Source organism: Lineus longissimus, chromosome 1 (assembly GCF_910592395.1).
Source record: "Lineus longissimus chromosome 1, tnLinLong1.2, whole genome shotgun sequence".
Classification (NCBI taxonomy): Eukaryota; Metazoa; Nemertea; class Pilidiophora; order Heteronemertea; family Lineidae; genus Lineus; species Lineus longissimus.
This window is the reverse complement of record NC_088308.1, coordinates 117187-133587: the sequence shown is the minus strand read 5'-3', so window position 1 is coordinate 133587 and position 16401 is coordinate 117187. Positions and strand designations below refer to the sequence as shown.

General features: G+C 41.3%; 2 protein-coding genes across 4 annotated transcripts in view; one reads left to right on the top strand and one right to left on the bottom strand.

Moving 5' to 3' along the window:
* The window catches only part of LOC135483059 (serine/threonine-protein kinase SMG1-like), a 62146-nt gene that overhangs the window by 28869 nt on the left and 16876 nt on the right, over positions 1–16401 (bottom strand). For all 3 annotated transcript variants that reach the window (XM_064763570.1, XM_064763578.1, XM_064763585.1), the window contains 7 exons: positions 16104–16330; positions 15763–15861; positions 15365–15524; positions 14863–15065; positions 14497–14650; positions 14046–14165; positions 407–672 (listed from right to left, as the gene is read on the bottom strand). In XM_064763570.1, coding sequence (XP_064619640.1) covers positions 407–672; positions 14046–14165; positions 14497–14650; positions 14863–15065; positions 15365–15524; positions 15763–15861; positions 16104–16330 — 1229 coding nt within the window. The remainder of the gene's footprint in view (positions 1–406; positions 673–14045; positions 14166–14496; positions 14651–14862; positions 15066–15364; positions 15525–15762; positions 15862–16103; positions 16331–16401) is intronic.
* Positions 6287–8839, top strand: LOC135497225 (adenosine receptor A1-like). Its single transcript, XM_064786991.1, has one exon. The coding sequence runs from the start codon at positions 7455–7457 to the stop codon at positions 8457–8459; it is 1005 nt and encodes a 334-aa protein (XP_064643061.1). The 5' UTR covers positions 6287–7454; the 3' UTR covers positions 8460–8839.

Here is a 16401-nt window from a genome sequence, read left to right as displayed (position 1 = left end):
CTTCATACCAATACAATCATCATCCGATCATAAATAAACATCAAGATACACACGGTCTAACAGCACCCGTGAGACACAATCAGTATGGACCCAACACTAAATCTTTACCATTTCATTACCTGAAATTGTCTTTCATATTCAACCACGCTGATGGCCATAAGGATCTGGTCGGAAATGGACAAGTCCAGGGGAAATGGCAAATAACTGTAACATTCATGATTATGATAATGCAAGCATGCTACACATGCTGAGAGCAACGTTGGTATGATTGGACGATCAGGAGAGTGCTGTGATTCAATGGAAGAACATTTGTCATATCATCACAATCCAGAACCACAAAGCCATCAAAATGGAATACGAAACCCTTACATTGTATTGACAACAAAATATTCTTGATTTCCCTTACCTATTTGTCAACCAAGCTGCCTTCATCTCAGCAGTTCGTATTGCAAACATACTAAGAGTGATTTCTCGATCCATCTGCTTCTTGCTCGGCCAGTTGTCTCCGGTCGTCTGCCAGCCTCCGTAGAATGCTCCAGCATATCCTCCCTCATTCCCAGTCGTCCAGTCAACCAGCGGGTCATAAACGAACGCCTCAAGCAGGGTGAGCAGCGTCTCACGGCCTTTACGCATCGTCTTGATCACATGTTCACACGACAGACGGAACGTACCCTAAATCAGAGAGAAAGACAGTGAAAGACAAACAGAAAGACATCACCAATATCATCAGTCCCAAAAAATTTCTAAGTGCAAAATTTTTTTTCCCCCTTTTTTTTTCGCTCAAAATGAACCAACATCACCAATATCATCAGTCCCAAAACTTTTTTGACTTTGAAAATTTTTCAAAATTTTGAACTGACGACTTCTGAAAAAATTTCTAAGTACAAAATTTTTTTTTCACTTTTTTTTTTTCGCTCAAAATGAACCAACATCACCAATATCATCAGTCCCAAAACTTTTTTGACTTCGAAAATTTTTCAAAATTTTGAACTGACTTGACTTCTGAAAAATTTTCGAAGTACAAAATTTTTTTTTCACCTTTTTTTTCTGCTCAAAATGAACCAACATCACCAATATCATCAGTCCCTGAGTACAAAATGAAGAAACATCATCAGTCCCAAAAACTTTTTGACTTTGACATTTTTTCAGAATTTTGAACTTATGAAAAATTCAACTCTGAAGGATGAAAACATTTCTAAGTCCAAATATTTTTTCTCCTCAAAATGAAGAAACATCATCAGTCCCAGTAACGCAACCATTCAACCTCGGTTCCCATGAGTGGTCGTGTTACCGGGGTTCCACTGTATTCCCATTCACACGCCATGTAACTATTTGTCCTCGTGTCACATAAAATCATTGTGTACTTGCAATGGCAAATCATTTGATGCCATCTTATTGACTCAAGCGTCCATTATTGGCTTAAATCAGGACATCAAATCACCAAATCAATATACAAAATCCCACACAGATCATTACTGTTTAATGGTAAGACGCGGAGGTGGGTTCAAACATTAGCTATTCATCAACCTGGTGATTGTTTACCATGAAATGGAGTCATATCCAACATTGACATTGGAACCATTACATTTCTACAGGAATTGACGATCCTCTATCAGGCTAGCTTTGAAGTCTCATTTCAGTGACCGGGGTTTGTTATCTCTGTATGCGATAAAAAGATTGCTTGTGTGCTGGTTAAATTGCTTATTACAGCAATGTGCTATGAAGTATAACTGGTTCGATACTTATCGCAGAATACATCAACATCTCGAGACGGAGGGGTGAAATCATAAGCATCTATTGATGTACTTGGGATATGGTTTCTTCATAGCTCAAGTAGAGGCCAGACATAGCATACATCAGCGATCAGTTTTAGTTAGCAGCCTTGACAGCTTCATTAGTTTTATCACTTAGAGGAAATATTGTGGTGTTCTTTCATGATTTATTGCTGCAGCAGATAGTTAGCCACACAATAATTTTATTGGGAAACTGATGTCATCATAAATTTGTTAACTCTTTGTGGGTGGGTGATGTATATGTCCATAATGACCAAGGCAACCAAATGAATCGGCGATGGCAGTATTAGTGCCAGATGAAGTATGATTGAATGTGATGAAAAGCTTGACTTGATCAGCATGAGCAGAGTCAGCACAACACATGGATAACACTTATGTGATGAGGGTGTCGGTATGCTAGACAGATCAGTTCAAATCCCTATACTTGCAAATACTTTAGTCATGAAGGTGCTTCGTTGGGAAATAAACTGCTCTTGACAAGAAGACGTGGCTTTTGGGGCAGATCAAACCTAACATGGCACTCCCTGGCTGTGACAAAATCTGTTGGTGAACTGCAGTAGAGGAATGGGCAGCAACTGGGGTCGAGAGGCTAAAAGGTAGATACATCATTCCCAGCCACTGGCAAAGACTGAGATGAGACTTTTATGGACCAGCCATATCAAGACACTTTACAGCCCATCTGCATGTATGTTTTATAAATGATAACTTATTACCTTCATTTTCGTTCAGTATTGATGGCAGCTTTATTAGTTTTATATATGGCTAGTTTCCGACATCTTCAAAGATTTATAACACACCACAGACCTACAGCCATCTAGTCGCGCCACAAGGGATCACCATTAGCTTTTTTACAGCAGATTGCTTGCTGTGATGACGGCCTGGCCAACATAATCATGGATCAGAGTGTTTTTCAGAGGAATATACTAATGGTAGGCTAGGCCAGGACACAATCATCAAGTGACTTCTATAACCTCACTGACAGAAGTTAGGAAAGTGTTGGAATAGAAGAGTTCAGATTGCTAGGATGACAACTCAATGGATAGCTGCCCCCACTTATTTCAAAATCTGAAACTGTCCATGAAATTTTCGACCAAATCTTTGAGACTGGCCAGGATCCAGTGGGATGCCCCTCTTTCTCGGTCTATTGAAGACAGAGATGTCGATTACGAAAGCAAGTATTTGGTCTTCTTGGTGTCACTGATAGTGATGATCCATAAGCCAAATCAGGGAGCAGCAGGAGGAGCTGATAACACAAGCAGCAAATAAGCCACCACCTAACATTTGAAGGATGACTTCTAATACGGTTATCGACAAGCAGCAGATGCCAATATGAATCTAACACAAGAAGAATTACCAAATGGCATTGCAGTGTCATTATCATAACTCAGTGGCTTGTTAGCTTGATTGGCTGACATTCAACAATATCACCGATATTTATCTAGAACTATTTTCAGCCGAGCACGACATGTAGGGGAGCAAACAGACATGTAACAGGATCGCATTATTTGAGCAGGAGCTATATGGGCATTAGCAGTAGGACTCAACGATGTTTAATTGATTGATTGACATTCACTGTGACCAGTACTTCACACATATTGTTTCCTTTATAAACTTCCACTTTCACATTGTGACCAGTACTTTACACATACCATGTCCTCTACAAACTTCCATTGTATCACAATAAACTTCCACAAGCAGCTTCATGATTGATTCATTGACATTTTACACTGTGACCAGTTCCATTACGATAACTCATAAACTTCCTCGATAGAGGAACGGGCTTCATTTGGAGCAGATGCTTGGCAGGGCAGCACTACAAATCACGCGACTTCTGGTTTTCACCAGCTTCAGTAGGACGTGAAAGTGTTCTGGTTATTGATGGATTGATTGACATCTCACATTGTGACAATACTTCATGACTGCCATCTCCAATAAGACAACTATCAATACACTCACTTGGAGGAAACTGCTCACCACGGGAGCTTAGACAAGATTGCAGATTGCGTGACTCGTGCAGCAGTCCCAACCTGAGAAGAAGGACCCCACAGTGATAGCATATCAAAGCACCGTACTGTGAGACTGAGAGAAGACTCATGATTTCTGCTTCGGGTAACATTAACATGTCAATTGTGCATTACAGTAGCTTGCAAACTCAGATCTGCTTATTCTAAGGGATGCTCTCAAAGATGTGGATTACTCTCAGCAAGTAGACTTCATGATATTGGTGGATTAAGTGACAAAGTGGATTGAAACGCTGATAATAAATCTGGCAAAGTGATTAGGTGTGTGATCAGGAAATAGCCTTGGTATTGACACAATGGCTGTTAGGATTCTTGAGGCATCTGCCTGAAGACAGCAAGGCATCGTTGGTCATTCCACTGAGTCTAATCAGATGACTTGTAAGCAGCTGCTTGTGTTTCATCGATTCATAGTCTTCTCACCGACAACGAACAAGAGCGCGATGAATTTGAGATGAGACCTTTATGGCTAATTGGCTCAGGAATTGAATGATTTGAATATGTGGGCATCTTATCTTGATACTGGCTTCATTGGATGGGTGAAGATTTAATCAGGGCTTTATTTGCATTCCTTAGGATCTGTACGTAACTCTGCTTATGTTTGCCAGGAGCTGTACATTATATCCTGGAATTACTGCAATAAACCTACCAGGGAAAGGATGTTAGGTGCACTTGCACACTCTCTCACCAAGTCTATACATGTTCAAGTTCGCTAGAAGTATTCAGGAGTGCTTTCAGACCTTTTACATATTGACCAAGTAAAAACATTGGCATTCTGAAATTGGTGTTCCAGCAAGCTGCCTTTTCCTCACAGTTATTTGACCAGCAGGCCTGTTGCAAATCATGACAATACAGATAGAGTAGCAAATATTTAACATTTATAAAGGCATAGTCAGCGACATGAGAGGCCTGTTGCTGCATGATATTCAGCAATTACTCCATGTTAATCAAACAACACTTCAAATCTATCAAGGCATGGTCATAGATATAGGGGTGTAATGTTTACAGTGAGGTCTGGCAATATCTAGATGAGGCAGGGACAGTAGCTGACCATGAAATGGGCCGCTGTGTGATCTCACATGAGGCAAACACTAGGATGGACAGTGGAACCAAACTCACCATTCGCAGGGGATGAAAGAGACTTTATGGCAAAACTGATTCATGGTGTTGGTCAGCCAATGATGATACAACTGCCCCAGTTCATGGAAATCATTATGTTTAAAACTTATACAAGTGAATATGAGGATTAAATGCATTCAGGCTTTATTTCTCTTTCATTCATTCTGGCGATGATTCAGCTGCTGGTAGGAGCATGGGATAGATAAAGGAATATCTATTATACATGGGTGAGGTAGTTAGACAGATGAGTAGAATACTAATGAGAGTTTGGTTGCAGGCTTTTGAAGTTTCATGGCTGATCATGATTGGTTTTAAACTACGTTTGAGCATCTTGGTTCTTTTGAATATGAAGTTTGGAGGATTGTGATTGGAAGGCAGTGTTGCTAACCTCAGTTTCTAATTGCACCAGGATTTATAGATGACAACACATGAGGAGTCTTTGAAAGCTGTCAATGTTTTCATACGTGCTGATACTTGTCTTAGTTCCTCAGGAGCTCTACAGGATTAGGCACTAGGCATGATATGCTGAGGGAGACTGTCAATGTTTTCATACGTGCTGATACTTGTCTCAGTTCCTCAGGAGCTCTACAGGATTAGGCACTAGGCATGATATGCTGAGGGAGACTGTCAATGTTTTCATACGTGCTGATACTTGTCTTAGTTCCTCAGGAGCTCTACAGGATTAGGCAGTAGGCATGATATGCTGAGGGAGACTGTCAATGTTTTCATACGTGCTGATACTTGTCTTAGTTCCTCAGGAGCTCTACAGGATTAGGCAGTAGGCATGATATGCTGAGGGAGACATCATCAACTGGATATATTGACATTACACCTCAACTAGATTGTAATTTTATACAATTGGAGGGACTTGCAGACCACTGGATTAACATAAGGGCTGAGATTTGTTTCAATATTACTTGGTATTGCTAGTTAGTGTCTTGGCAGTGGTACTTGAAGAGATTCCTGTAGAGGAGGACATGGATAGTGATTAAGAAAGGGTTGCTGGAACAGATTCCTGTAGAGGAGGACATGGATAGTGATTAAGAAAGGGTTGCTGGAACAGATTCCTGTAGAGGAGGACATGGATAGTGATTAAGAAAGGGTTGCTGGAACAGATTCCTGTAGAGGAGGACATGGATAGTGATTAAGAAAGGGTTGCTGGAACAGATTCCTGTAGAGGAGGACATGGATAGTGATTAAGAAAGGGTTGGTGGAACAGATTCCTGTAGAGGAGGACATGGATAGTGATTAAGAAAGGGTTGCTGGAACAGATTCCTGTAGAGGAGGACATGGATAGTGATTAAGAAAGGGTTGCTGGAACAGATTCCTGTAGAGGAGGACATGGATAGTGATTAAGAAAGGGTTGCTGGAACAGATTCTTGTAGAGGAGGACATGGATAGTGATTAAGAAAGGGTTGCTGGAACAGATTCCTGTAGAGGAGGACATGGATAGTGATTAAGAAAGGGTTGCTGGAACAGATTCCTGTAGAGGAGGACATGGATAGTGATTAAGAAAGGGTTGCTGGAACAGATTCCTGTAGAGGAGGACATGGATAGTGATTAAGAAAGGGTTGCTGGAACAGATTCTTGTAGAGGAGGACATGGATAGTGATTAAGAAAGGGTTGCTGGAACAGATTCCTGTAGAGGAGGACATGGATAGTGATTAAGAAAGGCTTGCTGGCAAAGTGGTTCAACTGAGTGTTGTTTTATAGTGACAATGATGCGAGAGTTATTCAATCATAACAGGAGTAACACTTAGAGACCTTTGAACCATCAGTACCTGTACCGTGATTGAGTTTGGTGGGACCGAGCATTGCTGATTAAGAGGACAAGCCACTTATATTTCAGCAAGGAATTGGTTACTCACAGATGCTACTGATAAAACATCTTTTGGTTCAGGATAGGATATAATACAAGTTCAAGCCAATGAAAGGTATAATAACTGACCTTTGACCAGCCAGAATTATCAGAGTTTGATCATGTTGGTTACGTAAGTCAAGAAACTTGAGTCTTTATGGGATTTGGAAGATTAGGCACAACTTGGCATTCGAAGGAAATATTGACAACTGTAGAGTGATTCAATTTTTGATGAAAATCAATCGGATTTATTGCCACTAAAAGCTCAAAATCAATATTCTGAAAAAACACAAGAGAACGCAATCAACAATTGAGAGAAAGATTGAGATTTTGAGTGGGAGTTTCCATCTAATATACAGAAGGCTTTATTTCCACTACATGTGTTCATTTAAGCAGCACCAAGTGCATTCCACATTTCATAGCTGGGTTTAATTCTGGAGGATTTCGAGCCTTGATAAGCACCCATTGGGAAATTCACTTAGACGTCCTCAACAAAAGGCTGAAAAATCGACCGAGTCTCTTTATAAAATACTGGAATAGAGATCAGTGACACACTAGATCACTTGGTGTCACAGTTACTCAACTGGATTAAGACAGTAAGACTCCTTGGTGTATGGTTTATTCTGAAAACACTGGATTAACAGATTATATCGTTCAGCCGCAACCATGTCTAACTGTACTATACACAATCATACAGAGTGCACCGAACACAGTGCTCCATCTGATTTCAATATTGCTATTGCTTGTTTGGAAATCTTCCTCATTATAGTCATACTGTTTGGCAACATTCTGGTAGTGGTGGCTATTACAAGCTTCAAACAATTCCGGACTTCAACATACTACCTCATCGCCAGTTTGGCCATCGCTGACATATGTGTAGCCATCGCGATGCCGTTTGATGTTGCCACTTACTTTTACCCATGGACACATACTCAGCTTTACAAATACTTATGTTTAGTTGATTTTGGGATGTCAATGTTAGCCCTCGCTTCCTCTGTGTTGACAGTTTTCCTGATAGCCGTAGATCGCTTCGTTGCAGTCATGGCACCCATCTATTACACATATACGAATAAAGCCAAGCCAAAGATGGGTCTCTACGGTATTGCAGTGGTGTGGGTGTACTCCTGCATCATAGCCATTCTACCCATCGCTGGCATGAACAACTGGGCCAAGAACGAAGTGTGCCGCCTCGAGAAGACGTTTGTGACGTGGTACTACCTGCTCATAGCCTTTCACTTGCTCATTCTATCACTGATCGTGGTGACTCTCTACGGGTTTGTCTTCTACTCCATCTATGGACAGCGCAAAAAGATTCAAGCCACCAGTTCAAGTAGTATCGTCAACGCCTCGTATAAACGTGAAATACAGACAGCCAAGTTCATCGCAATTATTCTTGGATGTTACATCGCGTGTTGGATACCTTTTGATTTGATTTTGATTACTCAGCATTTCTTTTATAGCAAAAACCTGATGATTTATAAACCGCTTGCTTTCTGTTTGGCTGTGTCACATTCAGCCATCAATCCTATCATATATTTCTTGAAAAATAGACAACTGAGGACTGCATTTCGTAAGATACTAAAACTACAACAGAAATCATCATGGGAAACGACACCGACAGCAACTGTCAACTCAAACCAATCAGCTGATTGTCAAAAAGCTGACGTGTGAATCTCTTCAAACTTCGTGTCTGTGTAGTGTGATTTGATCTTTCTTCATGTCTCACATCACTGGTTATGTTATGGCTTGCATTGAAAAAAGAGTTATGGAAATCAGTCGAGCCTTTGATGCATATCTAGGGGCCAACCAACACCCAGCGTGTAAATCCCACTCACATATTTGATAAAAATATCTGGTTCATTAGTTGTAAGTGGATATTCAGTGCTCCAGTAAAATCTATTTTCCCCAATTGAATTAATAATAAATGTACAGGGGAATAACACAGTGGTGTATGTCTGGGTGATGTTTAATCATACATTATAGGCAGTCATCATGGATACTTGTAGAGCTGTCATTTAGGTTAGTCTAGTCGAGAATCCATGACCTTTCTACTCCTGTTAGAGTTTATATGAAAAAATAATCAAACTCAATTGTAACTGCTTTACTTCTTGATAATCTTCAACTGTAATGATTGTGGTGTCATCAGCTTCCACACCAAGTGGACTTGATAATCTTCAACTGTAATGATTGTGGTGTCATCAGCTTCCACACCAAGTGGACTTGATAATCTTCAACTGTAATGATTGTCGTGTCATCAGCTTCCACACCAAGTGGACTTGATAATCTTCAACTGTAATGATTGTCGTGTCATCAGCTTCCACACCAAGTGGACTTGATAATCTTCAACTGTAATGATTGTGGTGTCATCAACTTCCACACCAAGTGGACTTGATAATCTTCAACTGTAATGATTGTCGTGTCATCAGCTTCCACACCAAGTGGACTTGATAATCTTCAACTGTAATGATTGTGGTGTCATCAGCTTCCACACCAAGTGGACTTGATAATCTTCAACTGTAATGATTGTCGTGTCATCAGCTTCCACACCAAGTGGACTTGATAATCTTCAACTGTAATGATTATGGTGTCATCAGCTTCCACACCAAGTGGACTTGATAATCTTCAACTGTAATGATTGTGGTGTCATCAGCTTCCACACCAAGTGGACTTGATAATCTTCAACTGTAATGATTGTGGTGTCATCAGCTTCCACACCAAGTGGACTTGATAATCTTCAACTGTAATGATTGTGGTGTCATCAGCTTCCACACCAAGTGGACTTGATAATCTTCAACTGTAATGATTGTGGCGTCATCAGCTTCCACACCAAGTGGACTTGATAATCTTCAACTGTAATGATTGTGGTGTCATCAGCTTCCACACCAAGTGGACTTGATAATCTTCAACTGTAATGATTGTGGTGTCATCAGCTTCCACACCAAGTGGACTTGATAATCTTCAACTGTAATGATTGTGGTGTCATCAGCTTCCACACCAAGTGGACTTGATAATCTTCAACTGTAATGATTGTGGCGTCATCAGCTTCCACACCAAGTGGACTTGATAATCTTCAACTGTAATGATTGTGGTGTCATCAGCTTCCACACCAAGTGGACTTGATAATCTTCAACTGTAATGATTGTGGTGTCATCAGCTTCCACACCAAGTGGACTTGATAATCTTCAACTGTAATGATTGTGGTGTCATCAGCTTCCACACCAAGTGGACTTTGTTTCAAGCAGTAATAAGAGAAACTATGCAGCGCTCCTACTCGATACTCACAAGCACTGTAAGCAAGAATGTAACACAATAATGGACTCTTGGATCAAAAACATAGATTCCCAGTTCAATGACATTGACTTCTGATATTAGCCTCTCAGGCAGGGTTATTCAAACATGATACAAAAAAAAATTTTTTTTATTATTCCGAGACCAATATCCCTGAGCTAATATCCACAGCTAAAGCAGGTGTTAATCAATGTCAAATAACCCATTGAATACACCACTAGGGCATCTAATAGTGTCACACACATACCATGACCGACTATGGAGGATTTTGATACAATTATGATGAATTCTCAATGAAAACATGTCTGTATGAGCAGGCGCTCCAGTCATCTATCATCATGAAAGCTTCGAATAGACTATTTATCATGACAACTGAGCAAGTCACCATTAACCAATAATAAAGCTGTTGCTACTGTTAACCCTTTAGTTCACAGCCATGTCTGTTTGAGAACTTGTTTCACTCAAAATGACCGATGGGAAAAGCCTGTCTGAGAGTGCAGTACATGCAATATATGGCCCAAAGAATTTCAAGTCTGAAGCTCAACCAACTGAAAGGAACTTTAGGAATTCAATAAATATATCCATATCATGAATTCTGCATAGAGTGATTCAATTCTTACAAGCCATCGAATAGGGCCCATACTCTGCATACAAGCTTCATTGAGGGGAATCCTATATCTCCCGGGCCCCAGAAGGGATTCAGGTAGCTAACATGTTATGTAACTCTGGCTCCAATGATTGATTCTATTAGACACTTTAAGTCAGGTTGGTATGTCTAACATGAGGGCAATGAAGGTAGTGAAGGGTGTTGTTCAGGTAAGAGAAGCTAGGTTCTCAGTAGGCATGCTGTACAGCTTGATTCATAAGCATTTAATGGAAAAACAACTGACTTGCGGTCGAAAGGATGTGGGTTCCAAGAATTACCGGGTTCCAAGCCCAGTCAGGACCAGTCGGTTCACTTTCAACTGGCCTCATATAGCCAAGAGCAGCACAGCATGTGCGCGCTAGATTTCTATTGAAAGGTTCCCAGATTAGGCTGGGAAAGGATGTAAAGTGCTTTGAGGCTGTGGTATAGTAGGCCTATGAAGTGCTATACAATTTTCCTCTTTATCAGTCAAGAGACCAAGGGTTAATCCTGATCCTTTCTTCTGCTGATGACCAAGTTATTAGAAATTGACATGGCTCACTCACATAGGATTAGTCACATTTCTAAATACTGTTTGTGACAATTGGCTCACTCACTGTGTGTGTTGTTTATTATTTGTACTTTGTGTTCTATTGTGACATTGCCATAAGACCCATTTATACAAAACACAGCAGGCAGCATCAACCAGCCGTGAACAGACACTGAGGGCCATACCTTGGACACTGTTGATCTCTAAAGGCAGCTAGACTTATAATCATAGAGTCATTCATGTCATTCGACCTGCCAAATGGTGTCACTGTACGGGCTTCACAAATCTGAAAATCTAGGCCAACCGCGCCACCAGAAATTTGGCTTAGTTTTCTGAAATACGGCCATTTGCAGGGGGCAACATTACATTTGTCTCCCAAGAAATTCGACCAGCCTCATCAATGAAATTACCTTAATAGCATTTTTTTAAATCTCAGTCATTTATCAAAGGCAGTAAATGAACCAATATTCAGCAGAAGGAATCAACAAGCATCTATCATTCAAAATTCCTTTATCTCATCCTTTTTAATATCACATGAAATACTGATCTTTCATCTTCGGTCATCATTTTTAGCTTGTTATCAGCACTCAAGAGGTGGTAACTGTCAGACATTGCTCACAGGGCATGTTGATGGATATGCAGCAATGCTAAGATAAAGATGTTACTGGACAGTTACTGGCCTCCTCTCTATAAATCACAAAAGTGACTCGTGTGCAATTTTGTTCCACCACATGCGGTTGATGAGTGTTTTTTTCTATCGATCTGCCAGCATTGGACGATGTTGAGTTGAACCTCTGCTGGGGTATGGCAGTCACCTAGATTACAAACCAGGTCGACCATCTAAGCATGATTTGGCTAGAGAATGTGATGAGAGCTTGGGGAGTTGAACCTCTGCTGGGGCATGGCCGTCACCTAGATAACAAACCAGGTAATTGCTCAACTATCAAAGCGTGACTTGGCTACAGAATGTGATGGGAGCTTGGGGAGTTGAACCTCTGCTGGAGCATGGCCGTCACCTAGATAACAAACCAGGTAATTGCTCAACTATCAAAGCGTGATTTGGCTACAGAATGTGATGAGAGCTTGGGGAGTTGAACCTCTGCTGGAGCATGGCCGTCACCTAGATAACAAACCAGGTCGACTATCTAAGCATGATTTGGCCATAGAATGTGATGAGAGCTTGGGGAGTTGAACCTCTGCTGGGGCATGGCCGTCACCTAGATAACAAACCAGGTAATTGCTCAACCATCAAAGTGTGACTTGGCTATAGAATGTGATGAGAGCTTGGGGAGTTGAACCTCCGCTGGGGCATGGCCGTCACCTAGATAACAAACCAGGTAATTGCTCAACCATCAAAGCGTGACTTGGCTATAGAATGTGATGAGAGCTTGGGGAGTTGAACCTCCGCTGGGGCATGGCCGTCACCTAGATAACAAACCAGGTAATTGCTCAACCATCAAAGCGTGACTTGGCTAGAGAATGTGATGAGAGCTTGGGGAGTTGAACCTCTGCTGGGGCATGGCCGTCACCTAGATAACAAACCAGGTAATTGCTCAACCATCAAAGCGTGACTTGGCTAGAGAATGTGATGAGAGCTTGGGGAGTTGAACCTCTGCTGGGGCATGGCCGTCACCTAGATAACAAACCAGGTAATTGCTCAACCATCAAAGCGTGACTTGGCTACAGAATGTGATGAGAGCTTGGGGAGAATGAATACTGGTGATATGCTTGTAGCGTGAATTCTGTTGGGTTCTCACACATGCATCTTAATTGGAGTCATTCAGGGAATCAGCTGCTAAATTAATTAGCTGTCTTCAATGAACATTGTAAGGCAAATTATAATGCATCAAGTGAACTATTTTGCCTGAATATTTCATGACTTGGGCTAGATTTATGAGAATGTTGTATTATTTGTTACAATCACAACATAATAGACACCAACTAAGAGTGAGCAGTGTCACCTTTCCAGTGAATGGTCACATCAATAGGTTTTTATGGGTTTGTCCCCTTGGACAATGAGAGTGCCCTGCATCAAGCTATAGATGACACCACAAGACACATCACTCAAATCGTCAGTTCTATGGTACAATCCTGTCCTCCTATCTGACTGACACTTCGTGGTTCTTTCTGACAAGTTCTTTTTTACCTCTTTTGGACCTGCACTGTAGCTGGCCCATCCAAAGGACGTCCAACAGACAAAAAATATCTATTTTTTAAGCGACATCTCAAAATTTGCCAAAAACTCCTTTATTCTGGATTTCGTATCAAATTTCAAGAAAATAATTTCAAAATTTCCAAAAAAATTTATTTGAAATTTTGAAGTTTTTTTGAATTTTTGAAATTATTTTCTTGAAAAAAAAAATTTGTTTTTCAGACCCCACAAATTTTATTTTTGAAAAAAAATTTAAATTTTTTCTCGCCTCACAATTTTTCGAGATTCAAATTTTTTTTCACCACCTTCTTTTAGGAATTGATTAAGACCCCCACAATTTTTCTCGAAATTTTTTGTTTTCAAATCCCACAAAGACTAATAGATGAATTTGCAAAAGAAAATTTGATTAAAAAAAGACCAATCTGACTGGTACTAGTAGATACGCTAGCAAGTGTAGGTTTCCTATTACCAGGACGTGTTGTCCTTGATGTTGAGACCGAGCGGTGACATGGTGCGCAGTCGATGGATCCATGTAGACTCTTTGGCGAGTCTAATGTTTAGTATTGAAGGCATAAAACTTGCATTGACAATAGTTAACTGGTACCTGAAACATGCTATCTAGCAGAATATAAATATCCTAACCTCGACTCCTGTGATTCCCAGTGCAGTCTCAATATTCTGTGTCATACGGAACGGAACCTTTTCGGGAACTCGTAGATTCTTGCCTTTCTCAAAACAAACATTGTAATCAATGTGGACAACCTGAAGGGAAAAGAAGAGAAGTTCTTGAGGACAGAGCATGTCTAAAGTCACTAGTTGCCTCATGTCTGTTGTGCTTTACTAGACCTGGGCTAAAGTCGCAAAATACAGCACACGTCTAACACCACTTTTAATGATAATTCAAGTTTTTGTTCTGGTTTTTATTGTATGGGGATCACTTATGACTATCTTGACCCTGAAAGTTTACCAAACTTGCCAGTACCCCGCTACATGTGAGAATGATACATGACAGATAAATGCTGTTTTTTTGGCCGAAACAGTCCCAATCATGCCACAGTGAGTGGGAGAGTGTAAGTCACCAAGCAATGCCTACCTCTCCAGTTGTGAGGTCAACCAAGACATTGTCAAGATGACGATCTCCGAGGCCGATGATGTAACCAATCATGGACATGACAGCAGTCGACCGGCAGTACGTCTGTGTGATCTGCCACCAGTCACTGGCACTTGTGCTTGAACACCAAAGCTCCCTGAAAAACAACATGTAAGACAACATTTGATAACTTATGTTGATAGCAGTCCATCAATCACTTGAGTCACCTTGGGTCAATCTCTCGTGGTTTAAGGGCTTGGCAGCTATGAAGGATCAACACACCAGTCTCCTTCAGAGCTCGGACAAGAGTTTGTTACATCTGCCATGGGGCTTGGCCATACAGACATTGGACTGAGCCTCTTGACTTACTTTGCAAGGAGATCATTAGGAGTGTCAACCATGAGTTCCTCCAGGACTCTCCTCACCACGCTGTGAGGCCAATCCTTGCGACTGTCCAGGTTCAAGACACCCTTTTCCTTCAGGGCTGGTGTCAGCTTGTTGTAGAAGATCTCACTCGGTCGGGCGATGGCCGTTGGATTACTGGGCACATTGGTCACTTCACTACCTGATTGCTGTAATATGTAGGAACACACAGTCAAAGACACATCCTCTCTGTCATTGAGGGCAAAAATTGGTCCCACATTGGTCATTTCCTATCAACTTGACCCCTGTAATCAGGACACCTCCCTATCAATGAAGGGCACCATCTTTGCCATAATAGAGACTGTTATAACCTTTGTTGCTGGTCAGTTGCCTGGATAAAAGAGGCCAGAAATCACAGATATACAACTCAAATGCGTTATCGAAAACAGTCCATAAAGGTAAGTTGGTTATTGTTGATGCCGCCCAGACGACAGCTCTCAAGGTTTACCTGTTGTAGCTTCATAGCTTGGACAAGGGCTTCCCTTTGCTGCCATCTTTTGTAGAGACCAAACAACGGGGTCGCTCCCTCCACCCACTGGATGAGACCGGATCTTGAGCCCAGGGGGGTGACTGAGTAGTGGCGGGCATGATAGAGGTGTTTGTCATCACTGGAGAAAAGATTGACACCAAACTAGACTCAGACTCGTCTATAAAACATGTACATTACTAGTGATTAGGTTACATTGAAGTTGTTGAATCAAGTTAGATATGAGCAAACATCATACTCATGACTGATGTATGCTCTGGATGGCTCTTCAATGAAGTCACTGCAGTACTTACACACATCATACTCATGACTGATGTATGCTCTGAATGGCTCTTCAATGAAGTCACTGCAGTACTTACACACAGTTCCTGGCGAACATGTTGTTGACAATGGACAAGAACTGCATGATCCTCTCATCAAGATGAAGATCCTCAAGGCCCTTGAAGAGGTACGGGTATCTGTAAACATGAACACTTTACAGATCAAGCTTGGCAAAAGATTACAGCCTCAATTAGGCCCAACGTGCGAGATAAGAACAGCACGTACTCTCAGTAGCAGTTAGTCCACACAGCATCATGTTACTCTTGGTCAGAATGATGTCACAATGACATCACCTTCCATCTATCTATGCCTGTCACATCATATAACAATGTTGCACACTGAAGAGACGAGGCCAAAGGCAACAGGTGAGACAACTTACTTCTTCCCATCAGAGCCAATAAAGATGAGTTTCTTGGGCTTTGTCTTGGTCGGCAGGATTTGCACAGTGTTGTAAACAGCATCGATAGTAACCACGTGACCAACAGAGCCAAGCCCTGGCATAGCTATAACGGTATTCTTCAGACTCGCCAACTTGGTACTAATGGCATCCATCTGCAGCATCAAACTACTTCTCTTCTGACTCCGTTGTTGGAGAGTGCTGTGGAGCTGCAACAAAAATGGTCAACAAAACTAAAATGGCGGTTTCAACTAAGAGACAGGGCCATTGATGAGAGAGC

Excerpts from the sequence above, each read along its gene's own strand:
- LOC135497225 (XM_064786991.1), top strand. The coding sequence starts at position 7,455 with ATGTCTAACTGTACTATACACAATCATACAGAGTGCACCGAACACAGT.